This window comes from Barbus barbus (genome assembly GCF_936440315.1).
Source record: "Barbus barbus genome assembly, chromosome: 14".
Taxonomy (NCBI): domain Eukaryota; kingdom Metazoa; phylum Chordata; class Actinopteri; order Cypriniformes; family Cyprinidae; genus Barbus; species Barbus barbus.
In genome coordinates, this window is record NC_136742.1 from 14925084 (window position 1) to 14941250 (window position 16167).

At 37.5% G+C, this 16167-nt stretch overlaps 2 protein-coding genes across 5 annotated transcripts in view; both read right to left on the reverse strand.

Annotated features, from left to right (window-relative positions):
- Positions 1-16167, reverse strand: part of LOC306880185 (creatine kinase B-type-like) — a 985569-nt gene that overhangs the window by 526710 nt on the left and 442692 nt on the right. The window lies entirely within an intron of this gene.
- The window catches only part of LOC306880240 (disheveled-associated activator of morphogenesis 1-like), an 89939-nt gene continuing 83694 nt past the window's right edge, over positions 9923-16167 (reverse strand). For all 4 annotated transcript variants that reach the window (XM_079433626.1, XM_079433623.1, XM_079433625.1 and 1 more), the window contains 3 exons: positions 15123-15254; positions 13412-13582; positions 9923-11523 (listed from right to left, as the gene is read on the reverse strand). In XM_079433626.1, coding sequence (XP_079289752.1) covers positions 11311-11523; positions 13412-13582; positions 15123-15254 — 516 coding nt within the window. In that variant the 3' untranslated portion in view covers positions 9923-11310. The remainder of the gene's footprint in view (positions 11524-13411; positions 13583-15122; positions 15255-16167) is intronic.

The following is a 16167-nucleotide window of genomic DNA, read 5'->3' on the forward strand; positions in this document are numbered from 1 at the left end:
TCATATGAAGCTATGACTTGCATGTTTTTGTTCAATGTGTTGTACTAAATGTGTTTATACTTATGTTTTAGACAATGGATTCTTCCGTGAAGGAAACACTGCAACAGTGGAATCTCTACCAGTTAATTGAAACATTTCAAAGTAAGTCAACTATTTCAATCAGTGATATACATGTACACTACCAGTCAAAAGTTTTTGGACAGTAAGGTTTTTAATGTTTTTTTTTTTTTTAAAGAAGTCTCTTCTCACCAAGCCTGCATTTATTTGATCCAAAATACAGCAAAAGCAGCAATATTGTGAAATATTTTGACTATTTAAAATAACTGCTTTCTATTTTTCAGTGTCACGTGATCTTTCAGAATTCATTCTAATATGCTTATGCTGTTCAAGAAACATTTATTACTATTATCAATATTTAATTTGAATAGAAAGATCAAAAGATCAGCATTTATCTGAAATAAAAAGCTTTTTTAACATTATACACTTATACCATTTGGAGTCAGTATAATTTTTTGTTTGTTTGTTTACACCAGCGCTCAAACACGCCCCATTTGCATTCATAAAGAGACCTAGTCGATGAAGCTCTAGCATTTTGTATGGTTCTAATAACGCCGTCAGACAGACCGGTTGTATTTAAATTGAACCACCCACAGGACAGGCCCATGGTGCCAGGCGTTCTGGATGAGGATGAGGATGAAAAATCTCCCCCTCTGCTTGTGACAAAAGATTTCTGCACAGCGGGAGAGACCACGGGTCTTCGTACAGCATATGCATGATCTCCGCTAGCCAATATTTCCCTGGCCATCTCGGAGCTATTAATATCAATTTTAGTCCCTTCTCCCTCACTCTGTAAAGTGTAGGGGATATTAACGCTATCGGTGGGAGCGCGTAAAGGAGAGTGCGAGCCCATTCATGCGCCAGCGCATCTATCCCCAGAGGCGCGCTCTGATCTTTCAGGGAGAAAAACAGAGGACACTGAGCATTGTCGTGGGATGCGAACAGATCCAATGTCGCTCTGCCATATCTGCTCCAAATCTGTTCGACCACTTCCCTGTTCAATTTCCACTCCAGCCAATTGGGGCTGGTGTAATGTAGGGCTTCTGAGGAATACACGGAAGGGGCGTATCCCATATGGACATATTGAGCTTTTAATAATATCCCTGAATATCAAGCGTGTTATTTTTACATTCACAACTTTATCGCTATAATCAATAACTTTTTTTTTTACTTACACGATTGCAATAGCCCAAACTTAACTGATCTATCACTTGTTGTTGGAACTATTTTATTTGTTCGTTTTCAACCTAATCAATGCAGTGCTGCTTTGACCATGTATTCCGTTGAAATAGTTTTATTTTTCTCAAATATCTTTTGGTGGGGTTGATTTAAAGCGTTGATACAATTTAAAATATTTAATTGGATCAACAACATAATTTGTTCAACATTAAGTTTTTTATTAAGGCTCAACATGTAATTTCACATGAACTCAACGTTGCAACAAGTCACTAACATGGTGAGTTGGAAATGTCTTTCTTTTTTTTTTACATCAGCTTTTGTGAGAATGATAATTTTTATTAAATATTGGCAACTATATTTGTTGACTATGAATGTAAACCATCATAAAAATATTTTAGAACTGCTGCATAAAAACAAAGATATTAAAGATATTAACTATCTTCCCTTTTGCCTGCAGACCGCATCTGCCATCTTTGCTGATCCAGAGTCAGTCAGTTCTGTCTGCAGCCATGGCAGGAACCTCTGCTGCTACTGTAATGGATTGTGGATCTTCATCTGCAGGAACATCTGTAGCAGCCATGAAAGGAACATCTTGGATTGGGGAGGCGGAGACACCAAGCTGTGGCAGCCTTTACCACTGGCATGACTTGAACCTCTGCATCCATGACAGAAAACTCTGCATGATTAAGCATTAAAAGAATGAAATCTTGTGTTTTGTTGCTGCCCAAATTAAAATTCTATTTAAATATTTAATTTAAATGATTTTTAAAACAGACTGAACCAACAAACATTTAGTCAGAACTTCTAGTAAATGTTTTGTTTGCCTATAAAAGTTCTTCACATCAAGACATAATGTATTATAACATGTCTGAACAGTGTTTTATGTTCTGTTCAGCAGTGATTTACAGTATCTCACAGAAGTGAGTACACCCCTCACATTTTTGTAAATATTTTATTATATATTTTCATGTTACAACACTGAAGAAATGACACTTTGCAACAATGTAAAGTAGTGAGTGTACAGCTTGTATAACAGAGTAAATTTGCTGTCCCCTCAAAACTACACACAGCCATTAATGTCTAAACCGCTAGCCAAAAAACTGAGTTCACCCCAAGTGAAAATGTCCAAATTGGGCCCCAAGTGTCAATATGTTGTGCGGCCACCATTATTTTCCAACCCTCTTGGGCATGGAGTTCACCAGAGCTTCACAAGTTGCCACTGGAGTCCTCTTCCACTCCTCCATGACGACATCACGGAGCTGGAGGATGTTAGAGACCATTCGCTCCTCCACCTTCCGTTTTGAGGATGCCCCACAGATGCTCAATAGGGTTTAGGTCAGGAGCTTGGCCAGTCCATAATCTTTAACCTCAGCTTCTTTAGCAAGGCAGTGGTCGTCTTGGAGGTGTGTTTGGGGTTGTTATGTTGGAATACTGCTCTGCGGCCCAGACTCTGCTTCAGTATGTCAAAGTACATGTTGGCATTCATGGTTCCCTCAATGAACTGTAGCTCCCCAGTGCCGGCAGCAATCATGCAGCCCCAGCCCATGACACTCCCACCACCATGCTTGACTGTTGGCAAGACACAAATGTATTTGTACTCCTCACCTGGTTGCCGCCACACACGCTTGACACCATCTGAACCAAATAAGTTTATCTTGGTCTCATCAGACCACAGGACACGGTTCCAGTAATCAATGTCCTTAGTCTGCTTGTCCTCAGCAAACTGTTTGCGGGCTTTCTTATGCATCATCTTTAGAAGAGGCTTCCTTCTGGGACGACAGCCATGCAGACCAATTTGATGCAGTGTGCGGTGTATGGTCCGAGCACTGATAGGCTGACCCCCACCCCTTCAACCTCTGCAGCAATGCTGGCAGCACTCATACGTCACACGTGCACTTAACTTCTTTGGTCGACCATGGCGAGGCCTGTTCTGAGTGGAACCCTTTCATTTTATAAAATTTTATATATTTCATTATATAAAATCATTTTCACCAAATATCCTGTGATTGCTATGTTGGTGTGTTATGTAATGTTAATATAACGTGTTAATTGTATAACCATTCCAAACTAATTAATTCAGGTTGCTTTGCCAGTGTAATTTTTGAATAGGGGTGTGTGTGTTGCAGTCTCCAGTGAGCTCGGTTGGTCGCGACTGTTTCGGTGTTATCCCATGATAATTCAATGGCGTGTAGGTCTTTAATGATTGTATGGCACCATGTTTGTCTCAGGCATTCTTGCTTCTGTTTTCCTTGGAGTGGCGCCCACAACATGGCCAAAGAATATGGCCCGCTAAACGAAACTGGTGTTTAGTTCAGTTCAGTTCATTCCAGATCAACGGTAGTCACCGCATAACTTGGCCATGGCCTTCCCAAGTTGACTCACAATGACTATAAGGAGGACCTTTCTCTTGGACGCAATAATCCGTCCAAGCAGGACTCTACAGTGCGACCATTTCAGTCGCATTTGCGATTGAAAACTACTGCGTGCGACTATGAAAAAATATTTAGGAGCACTAGTGCAACTGACCAGATCAGCATATGTGTGTTTGTGCTGAGGGAGCTTTAAAGGTTTCTAACGTAGGCCTACTTACATGCTTTTTTGCAGCATTGAGTAATGTATCACAGACATATTCTCTCATTATAGCCCTCCAGGCTTTTGTAGGCTTTTAAAGAGTCTACGGAGTAGGACTATAGGGATCTGTTATGTTTAATCTATTGCGTTTTGCAATGTAAAGGTCTATGTCTTTTGAATTAAAGTGCCCAGTGAACTCTGTTGCCTTGAAACTCATGCATGGTGGTGTAAACAGAATGGGTCTCGTGACGTTTGCGAGTGGTAGTGATAGTATTGATGTGGAAACACATAGTAAGAATAGGTTATATAAACTAAAACAGAAGTGAAACAAGTAGTAGGAATGAGGATAATTAAAAATCCCTACTTATTGTCCTCTGCCAGGGTCCCTGTCCGGTGGAGTCGCACGGTAGAGTCGATGGTATGGAGCGATTTTTGTGCCAATATTTATCAAACAAATCCAGTGTTTTGCAAATAAACACAATCTGCTTTGCAAAGAAAAACTCGACTTTCAAACAAACGCAAAGTGATTTTCAAATACAAAACTCTTTAAGAGAAAATGCAGAGGTATGGACAAATATATGTATTGTGTGTTACAACTGTGAGACTCATTTGCCTTTTTATGAGGAAACTTGGCTTGATTTTCTCACAAATGCGACAGGCTGATTTTCTCACACGCGTGCGGGCAGATTTTCTCACATGTGCAATTGAGCAACTTTCTTTTCCAATAACAGCAGATGGCGCTGTTGGTCAATTTACGCTAGTCTCCCGAGACCTGAAACACCTCTTTACCTTTTCAGACCAATATGAGTAGGGAACAGGTGAGTTTCTGTCTTACTAGATCTATAATTAACCATTTAGATTTAGATTTTCACAAAGCAACCCTACTACAGTGTCAGTGAAATTCACAACAAGTGCTGTAAAGTTGTTAACATGATTGATTAGTTCAAAAATCAGGAGTGACCTGGCTAAACATTTAACTAGGCTGTCTTTCCCTATAAAAACTGATCCATTCTCCGTACCTCTTATCCTCTGTTGCGCACGCTCTGTTTCGCACGTGTGAGAAAATCTGCCCGCACGCGTGTGAGAAAATCAGCCTGTCGCATTTGTGAGAAAAAGTTTCCTCATAAAAAGGCAAATGAGTCTCACAGTTGTAACACACAATACATATATTTGTCCATACCGCTGCATTTTCTCTCAAATAGAGTTTTGTATTTGAAAATCACTTTGCGTTTGTTTGAAAGTCGAGTTTTTCGTTGCAAAGCAGATTGTGTTTATTTGCAAAACACTGGATTTGTTTGATACATATTGGCACAAAAATCGCTCCATACGATGGTCTTTACACTCTTCTGTCTTCACACGAGGAGGGCTTTACACGAGGGCTGCCGCGGTATAGGAACCTTTTTTATACACGTATAACAAATCATACATAGTAAGCAAAATAAGCGTTTCCTAGCAACGGCAACTGAGATAAACACCGAGACAAGTAAATACACTTACGAGCTGATTTTAACTTCCGCTGATAGACTGCTTCTCTTAAAGACTATTTCTTTAGCTTCCGTTTCCAGTATGAGTGAGACACACCCGCTTAAAACCTACAAAGATTCGCGCTTTTTATATGCTGACGACAGTTCTATTTGTGACGTCATCAGGTCGCATGCAGAAGTTAAAACAAAACATTTTTCAAAACACAACAAAATCAAGGGCTACAGTATTGTGGCCCTTCGGGGATGATTACATTATTCAGTTTATTAAATGTGTCATTCTCATCCAGGCCACAGAGCACAGTTGCCAACTCTCGAGACAAATAAGCAACCAAAAAACTTCAAAAACAAGCCCAATATTTTTTGGATGATTTATTATCATCAATATTATTTATTATAAATTTTTATTACCAATAAATGAGCCTGCAACATATTTAACTGAAACCACTCTTTTATCTGAAAAGCAAAAACAGAAGCTATTTTACAAAAATTAGCTGCAACAAAAGAACAAAACTCATCTCCAATCACCTGTGAGCAGAATAGGATTGTAGAAATGGAAAAGGAGAAAAGCACAAGAGCTTCAAAGGGGAGCTGTAACATAGCCACATATTATAGCCTAAAACATATAAGGGTCATTCTTGGACCATCAATGTGGCAATATTTGTTTTTAATTAATTATAAAGGATTCCAAGAACCATGAAACTGCTTGTCCTCAGAGGGAAAGCACTTTATTTTGAGGTCAAAAACAGGTTTTTCTACCAATTAAAATAAAATAATGTATACATAACTATCAAATAAATGACATAAAAAACTAAATGCCAAATAAATATTATAGAAAAATATATTAAAATATTATATTAAATTATAATATATATTATATTAAAAAGGAAATATTATATTCTATAATATTAAAAAGATTATTTAAAAAGATTTTAAAAAATCATTAAGCTGTTATTGATGTGTATTCATGAAGTCAAAAGGTAATCTAATAATGTGGTCTAAGTTTAAATGTTAAAAAAAGAAATACATTTTAAGACATCTTCCAGGCTATTCGAACCAAATGTATTTACTCAGTATTAGGATATGACTACTTGTTTTTTATTACAGCCCGTGATAATTAATACATTACAAAAACATTGTTAAAATTAGGCTAAAAGAAAGTCATCCCACTCCTTTCTACGACTACTTCTATCATCGGTTGGATTACAGCGCCACGCGCCTTCATTTTGAATGTGATTTTTCTCCTATGAGGGGCGGAACATATGGCAAATTACGCTACGGCTACTTTTATATTATTGCACTGGTTGGCAGACAGAGTGTCAATCAATTCATTGGAGAATACGCAAACATAAATAAAGAAACGAAGTTGCTTGTCAGATTTCCCTAACAAGCAACCATATTTTTTTAAATAAGCCCAAAAAACCGCAACCCGCGACCAGGGATTTTTTCACGCAACTTTACAATAAAGGAAGCCCAAAGGCGCTCATAATACGCGGACTTGGCAACTGTGCCACAGAGATGCAATAAAGAGCCGCTGCACAACCTTCCAACTGGAGTTTGGAAAAGGAAAACATTAAAAGGTCGTTTTTAGTAAACAGCTGCATTTATTAAATTTTAAGGTGATCTTTTTGTTGACGTTTTTACTGAAGGTGTTGTCTCCAATAAGGTCTGGCTGCAGACTTGCACGCTCAGTACTTGCACTCTCAGACTTGCACGCTCAGGCTTGCACTCTCAGTACTTGCACGCTCAGACTTGCACGCTCAGTACTAGCACGCTCAGACTTGCACTCTCAGTACTTGCACGCTCAGACTTGCACTCTCAGTACTTGCACGCTCAGACTTGCACGCTCAGTACTTGCACGCTCAGTACTAGCACGCTCAGACTTGCACTCTCAGTACTTGCACGCTCAGACTTGCACTCTCAGTACTTGCACGCTCAGACTCTCAGATACTTGCGCTTCCGCGAGTGATGTCAAGTGACTTGCATGCTCAGACTTGCACTCTCAGTACTTGCACGTTCAGTACTTGCATGCTCAGACTTGCACTCTCAGTACTTGCACGTTCAGTACTTGCATGCTCAGACTTGCACTCTCAGTACTTACACGCTCAGTACTTGCACGCTCAGTACTTGCACGCTCAGTACTTGCACGCTCAGTACTTGCACGCTCAGTACTTGCACGCTCAGTACTTGCACTCTCAGTACTTGCACGCTCAGACTTGCACTCTCAGTACTTGCACGCTCAGTACTTGCACTCTCAGTACTTGCACGCTCAGTATTTGCACTCTCAGTACTTGCACGCTCAGACTTGCACTCTCAGTACTTGCACGCTCAGACTCTCAGATACTTGCGCTTCCGCGAGTGACGTCACTTGCATACATACAGCAAAACGCTTATTGTGGTATAATGGACTAAATTTGATAATAATATAATAATAATAAGGGACTTAAGGGAATAAGTATATGCAGATATGAACGTACATTATGAAATGCATTAAGTGATATTAAAAGGACGCAGTGCGTTAAATTGTACGTTAAATGTTTCCTCCCATAGAAAATCATTTAAATAAAACACATAACATAGCTTAATGGACAAAGACAATTATATAAAAGAGCTGTAGACTGTTTATTCTATCTGGAAAAACGTTTAACGTGAAACTTTGCATGCTGCGTTTATTCTGAGTTCACCTGCCTGTACATTAGTTATGTATATTTTAATAATGATGAGGAGCATATTGAGTTTGCTCTTTATCATCTTAGTCCATTATGCCACATTACCCCATGTTTTGCGGTATGGGAGGAAATACTATATACATATTCATTATATTAATAAACTGTATATTGAATTTGATATTTTAACAGCACTATCTTAACACATTAAGCCATATTAAGTGTTTATGGTTTTCTATGGTTTTCTAGAAACTTTGCGCGTTGCGTTCATTTTCTGCTGTTCTGTAGCCACGGATTTGCAGGTCTTGTCTTTTTCTCCTACAGATGACTTCCTGTTCGTAATTGTACTAAATTAGTTTTAATCGTTTAAGCATCACAGCCTCTTGTCTCCATTGGCAACGCAAGTGACGTCGCAGGTAGCGGAGAGTGCAAGTGATATTGTAAGTCCTGTGGGGACTTCAGGACTGTGGTAGTGGAGGTCACAGGTCATGCTCACTACAGCGGTGTGGCCAGCTTCACCCAAGAGAGTGATGACGCTCTGAGAGGAGGCTTTCTTCTGTGCTGACTTAAAGGTTACACCTGATATTTCAGCTTCTGATCGCAGGTACGGTGTAAGACAGGTTTTCTGAGCTCAAGAGCATTGAATCTTCTGATGTAGGCTCTTTATAAAGGAAATCATGATTAGACATTGAATAAACGTTTTTTTGTGACAGTTACGTCTTGCTTTTCAAAATAATGTTAGTATTATAGATAGATATGACTTCAATATATTTTGTTTAACCATTTTTTTTTTTTTTTTTACTTTTTTAAACCAGTTTTTTTTACCATTCACTAACAATTTACTTAAACATATTTCACAAAAATATAGTTTAAATTTTTATATTGTTTAGTTCTATATACTGTATACACACACACACACACTAAAGAAAATGATTAAATTAAAAAACCTAAAAATAATGAGTAAAAATTATACATTTCCAAATATCAATACAATACACATAATCTGTTCTGGATTATAAATAATATAATTAGTTATGTAGTATATACACTACCAGTCAAAAGCATTTGGACAGCATTTTTTTTAATGTAAAATATAGCATATATTTAACATTACTGCTCTCTAATTGAATATATTATAAAAAAATATTCCTGTGATGACGATGCAAAATTTTCAGCATCATTACTCCCATCTTTAGTGTCACACGATCTTTCAGAAATCACTCTAATATGCTGATTTGCTGTTCAAGAAACATTTTTTAACATTATCGATATTTAAAACAGTTTAGTACATTTTTCAGGGTTCTTTGATGAATAGAAAGATCCAAAGATCAGCATTTATCTGAAATAAAAAGCTTTTGTAACACTATAAACTTCACCATTCAAAAGCTTGGAGTCAGTATATTTAAATCATTAAATATTTATTAAATTATGAAAATATAGAAATTAATACTTTTATTTAGCAAGGATGCATTAAATTGATAAAGACATTTATAATGTTAAAAAATATTTATATTTCAGATAAATGCTGTTCTTCTGAACTTTCTATTCATCAAAGAAACCTAAAACAAAATCTGCTCAGCTGTTTTCAACATAATAATAATAAATGTTTTTTTGTTTAACCAGCAAATCAGAATAGTACAATGATTTCTGAAGGATCATGTGACTGGAGTAATGATGCTAAAATTCAGCTTTGAAATCACAGGAATAAATTACATTTTAAAATATATTCAAATAGACAGCGGTTAATTTAAATAGTAAAAATATTTCCCATTGTTACTGCTTTTGCTGTATTTTGGATTAAATAAATGCAGGCTTGGTGAGCAGAAGAGAATTCTTTAAAAACATTAAAAATCTTGATGTCCAAAAACTGATGTCTTTACTGTATGTAAAAAAAACAAAAAGAGTGACAAATTTAACATTGTAATTGCTAATATTGCACACCAGGGGACATCATCTGACTGTAGGAATGGTGTGGTGACACGGTTTTTAATCATTTTAATATAACATTTGGAATTTTTTTGCCTGATGAAGACTACATGACAAGCTATAGCAGTGTGTGGGATTCTATGTGTTGTCTTATATGATTTACTTGTGGTTGTGATGACATTTCATTTATATTTTTGACAGTTTTTAATTAAAAAAAAACTTTCATTTATGATTATAAAACCTTTTTTTTTTTTTTTACTTACCATTCACTAACAATAAAAGGAGACTTAAATTGACAGCGTAATAGAAAATACTACTCGGATTCTTCCATTTATTCTCTTATGATTCATCTTACAATGGAAGGTTGTGTTTTCCTTCAATTATAAAAGTCCAATGGAGGTATCTTACACTGAAAAAGGAAACTTTGTTACACCATACAACTAGGCTGCTGATAAAAAAAACCAGGAGAGACTTCAGACAGGAAGGAAGAACGTAAGGGAAGAAGAGTATTGCCTTGATCCAGTTACTTACGGATCATTTGAAATCTGACTACATTTCACATGAAAACTCCTCAAACAGTGAGACCGACACTTGACATCAGAAACTGCATAGAGTCTGTACAATGACCATCCACAGTGTTTAACATGAGTGTTTAACATGACAACATGAGCTCCAGAGGCCCCTAAAAACACACCTTTAAAAAAAATCATTCCCAGTCAGCCTGTACCGGATATCACAATGCAGTCATCTCTCTGAAAAAGCAACCCACAGCCCTGGTTATTAATGTCAGTAATATTCCTTTAAAACACTATCTATTAAAAAAAAAAAAAAAAACCTTTGTCAAAAGGGCAAAATCCTTTTCTTAAAGGTGTACAGTCACTTTACAGCTTTTCAGTGACCCATGTACAGACACTTGTCATTGAATCTTTAAATAACATTCATACATACTTTGAATCAGTCAGAAAAGCAAGAAATCGAGGAGCTCATATGAGTTACGCTTTAGCATGCCAAGACTCAGTGTCACTTTTGCCGAATTGTTTGGTTAACAGTAAGAAAAATTGGGGTTGACACGATTTGCCGTTTCTATGGTCCAATGAGCCTGAGTTTCTGATTCATATCCAATCAGTAAACCCACAGTTATTTCATTCTCTGATAATATCCTGGTGCTCCAGCACTCTTGATGAAATAAATCATTAAATTAGGTTCATTTGGCAGCCGTATTCCTAATTTCTTAAGAGTCTTTTCTCTCTGCATTTAGACAGGTTTCCCATTATAGTCACATGATAAGCTGACTGTCTTTGGGTAAACATGCTTTCCTCCGCTACCCGGGATCGAGTTTAATCTGAGGAGAGGAGCTAATGAGTGTCCTCCAGACATGTTGTTTGATTGTAATGAAATGCGTCTCAGTGGTTGGTCTGCTTGACCGCCGTTCAGAAGTTAAGCTTGGTAATTGGACGCTCCCTGCCGGTGTCTGACGTCTGGCTGTTGATGCGTTTGCGATTGCGCTTCATCTTCGACAGATCTTTATCGAAAACCTCTCCAGAACGCAAAGCCGACACCAGGTCGTCAAACTCGCCCCCATCGTCCTCTCCGTTCTCTTTGGCTTTTCGAGCCTTCCTCTCTTTCTCCCTCTGCTCCTTGAGCTGAAAGATTTCGAAAAGATGATGTCAGATTTGGCAGTGAATGGGTGAAGAATGAAGAGATGAGTTATGGACCTCTTGAGTGTTTTGGCTTGAGCATTATTGCTTTATTATAGTATTGCAGCAGATGCTGTCAGTTGATTAAGCGTGTTCACACTTGTCATGTTTGGTTCGATTAAAACGAACTCTGGTGCTATTGCTCTGTTAGTGCGGTTCGTTTGAGTAAAGGTCCTTGCACACCGACTCCGAAATAGTTTTTATGCTTTTTCTATCAAAATCAGGGCTCGCAAAATTTCTAAATCCCTGGTAGCCCTTCGGGCAGGTACTCTTCAGATTGTGGTAGCCCGAAAATTAATTTAACTAGCCCAAATAAAATAAAGACCATAAATGTCAATCAAAAACATTTTCAATACACAAATATCAACGAATATCAAGGAAAGCGTTTTATTTTACTATTTACAAGGTATCTGCAGAATTCTTAATCTATTTAAGGCAATTTTAAAAATTATTTCTTATACCATTAACTGTCTAAGGCCTTAAAAACTCATCAGTTTAGTTGTAGCAAATTTAAGGACCCGTGGGAGCAATGTTCCTCTCATTTTTTTCTTGCTGAGCAAAACTATTCTCTATTGGGCAGACATTTCGGGCACCTGAGCAAAAGCATTCTTTATACCAGACCTGTACAGCATGCACACAAAAAAGTGTGTAACTTTTAACTTTAATGTGCTATTTCTATTTGATTTGACCCTTGATGTAACTAAATGATGTACATTTTAGGTTACCTGAGAAAACAGGTATTGATCAAATCTTTTTGATAAAAAAATACTGAATATTATTTCACAAAATAATATTGTGAAATATTATTGCAATTTAAAATAAATGTTTTCTATTTTAATATACTTTAAAATGTAATTAATTCCTGTAAAGCAAGGCAGTATTTTCAGAGTCACGTGATCCTTTAGAAGTCATTCTAATATGCTGATTTTTAATCAATGTTGAAAACAGTTGAAAACAGTACTGCTTTTTTTTTTTTTATACTGTATTTTTTGGGACCTGTGATATGTTTTTTAAATAAAAAGTTAAAAAGAACAGTGTTTAGTCAAAATAGAGATTTTGTGTTACAATATAAACTATTCAAAAGTTTGGGGTAAGAAATTTTTTTCTTTCTTTTTTAAAGATACTTTAAAAGATTTGGTGCATATCGTTCTCTTTCTATGAAACCTGTAAACCACATTCACCGGCTCTAACTCTGTCGTGACATAAGCTTTATAGCGGTTTGCCAAATGGCTTCCCAACTCATTTTTGACATTATTTCTTCTGCGCGGTTGCGCGCGCGCTCAGCTTAGAGGGAACACTGCGTGGGAGCCCTGTATTTAAGGTAGCCCGTCGGGCAGGGCAGCGATACAGTTTGGTTGCCCGACTGAAAAACACAATAGCCCTGGGACGTTGGGCTAGCGATTTTGTGAGCCCTGCAAAATGCTTGCTACGGAAGCGAAAACGCAGAAAATCAAACCTGATCCAAATTTTCTGATGGACGAAAGTTTCGAAGGCAAACGTAATTGACACAACGTGAGGTTATTTTTTAACGTGTGAAAATTTGGGACTCGGTGTTCAAATACACTGACAAAATACTTCTAAACAAACCAAAAACAGGAAGTAATGACAAGATGTGATGCTATGCAACATGATTTGATGAAGGGAACAAGCAGTGTATCCAAAACAAAATAAGCAGAGGGCAAACGTAGAGCAACGAGAAGGTAAACTCATGTTTAAGAGTCTTCTTTCAAAAACTAACAATCTTAAGTAGGTATTGATAAATAAATGATATTGAGATTAATTATTAATTTCCAAAATTTCACATTTAATTGAATTAAAAATAACCTTCACAGACCTGAACCTCCATTCGAGCCCTGCGCTCCTCCTCTTCTTTGCGTCGGCGCATGTTCTCGTTCTCTTGACGGGCCTCTGCAAAGGACTGTAAGAACTGGTCGAATATTCCAAAGAACTCATCGGGCTGCATCTTATCAGCATCTTCACCAAAGTGCTTGACCGCCTTTAAGAACTGGAGAACAGAAGCATGAACATGAATATTTAAAGAAAATCCTGAAAACCCCCCCCAAAAAACTCGAAAACACTCAATATTCTTAAAATAATTTAGAGGCACAAACATAGCTCAACAAAATGTATTTGTCTTTTTTTTTTTTTTTTTTTGCAACTTTCTGTGTGTACTACTTTTTTAAATAATAGCTATAAATTACTGGTTTGTTGTTGTTACATTAATGATTTCTGAGATTTGTAAGAAAATTAAATTGTGGTTGTTGCTCCATAATGCAGCTGAGAGACAATTTTTCATTTCAAAAAAGGTAGTAAAAGTACCATCAAAATTGTTAGATGACAATATGATAAATATAATAAATAAAATGACTTATTCATATACATGACAATGAACAATGTTGCTAAATAATGATACTATAGAATAATAATATTGAAAACCATATTTTTACTCTTGTATGACAAAACATGTAGAATAAATGTGAAATGTAGTAACAATGAAATAAATACAAATTTTCATATTTAAAAAAAAAATATATAAATGTTTTACAGTGCAAAGAAAGTGTAAACCAAGAGGAAAAACACATTGCAGTGAAATGGGCAGACGGTAGCATAACAAACTCTGGGGGTCTAATGAACTTCTGGTAAATGAAGTGTGTGACGCACTGCTAGTTATCCGGTCACCGGTAGCCAAGCGCTAAAGTGGTCTTGTTAACCCAGATTTCTCCAGTGACTGATTACAGCCTAAACACAGGGGACTGGAGTCTTGCCATGGCACTGCTGCTGCCTCGTGCCGTCTCACCACAAGGGAGGAGGCCTAGTCTTCCCACAATGCCTTTGATGTGCCTTTATCACTGCCATATGGAACAGCTCCTCCGTGTGCCTGTATGTGCCTGAGCCAAGGGGCATATTTTTATTTCTCCTTTGCCCTGCTTTTATATCTCTTTTTATCTGTCTCAGACTTCAGACAGGAGGCCTAGGTTGGGTTGGAGATACATCTTTTCTGCTATACAGTACATGTGGCATGTTATTGTGCATTTATGTGTAGGTCCTCTCTGTTAAGACATATGCATTAAAATACAATTGGGCTGTCCCATTTATGAGAGATTATAACATTAGAAACAGTCTCAATCCTGTCATAAAATCCCAACATCATGAATTAGCGGCACTTTACCTTTCAAAAACCATGTAAAAAGAAAACCTTGACATTTTATATACTCATTTCCCCTCACAGGACTGGAAGATATTGTGTAGCGTGCCTGTTAACAACTCCCTCTGCACAAATGGACCTCTCAAAAGCAGTAAGAGTTATATGTGCTGTTCGCTCTCTGCGTCCTGTGGGGCCCCCAGAGGCCAGTGAAAGTGCCAGGGTCACTACATAGGAAGCGTTCACAGCGAGAAGTTGAAGGTCAGCTCCTGCATGCAGCAGGACGTCCAGAGTGACCGCAGCCTGTTTCTCCAGCTGGCCTTTGAAGGAAAGGCTGAGCACCAGGATGTGCATCTTAAAGATACACACTCAAACAAACAAATGCAGTCCAACGCACACTCACCAGTTCTTTGGCCTCGCTGAGGTAGTCCTCGACATCAGAGAAGCTGAAACTGGCCACTGTGATGAATTGGCTGACTACTGACACAAACTTATCTCCATACTCCTGAGGACGCTTCTTCTGGAATTCTAGCTCCTGCATGAGAGACAGAAACTATTTAAATGATTTTCTTTTAAGTCTGAAAAAAAAGAAGGATCATGCAGTATGGGATGATATTAGACTCAAAATGATTAATAGATGCACGCACAATTATCCATGTACTGCATACATTTTTATGCATGTATCTTACTAACCACGAACAAATGTATTTCAATTTGAGTCTGTGGAATTCGCGATTAAATGTTTATGCAGTGATTTTAACAAATACACACATGTTTGTGTATAAAAATGTTGTGATCTGCATTAATATATCATAAATTGCTCATACAAAAAGGAATCCGTGTATTTGTGGATCAGGTGACACACGTGCATGTATTGACATCTTGTTTGCATTAATCTTGTTCGGTTCATTTGGATTTTGAGACTTCATTTTCGCAGTTTGCAGTATTTCACGACGCCCACACACACAACTACCAATGCACAAAGCCCAGTGCAATTCATTAACGTGTACACGATTTGAAAAATTCGCAAATGTGCATCACTACACTTAAACAAATGCTTTTCAGCCAGTGTCTGCAGAGTTAAGAATTACATCAATGTGCAGCATTTTGTACAAATAGAGACTTATTTTTTAATACAAATGTTACAGTTTGTATTAAACTATCATCATTTGTGCATGCAGCGATTAAAATGTGCATTTGTGGATCAGGCGACGCACGTGCATTTATTCACATCTCTTCTGAGTCGATTCTATTTGATTCATTTAATTTTGAGACTTTCATTCCGCCCGTTTAGCTTTGCCCAATCCACACACACACATCTCGCGATCCACACGCAGCTGAGCCTAAGAACATCAGCGACCACTAGATGGCACTAGCCCCAGTCACCTGTGCTCATTCCATTGTGTACGCTTTTATGAATGTTACATTGTGTTTTCTTTGTTTCTTTT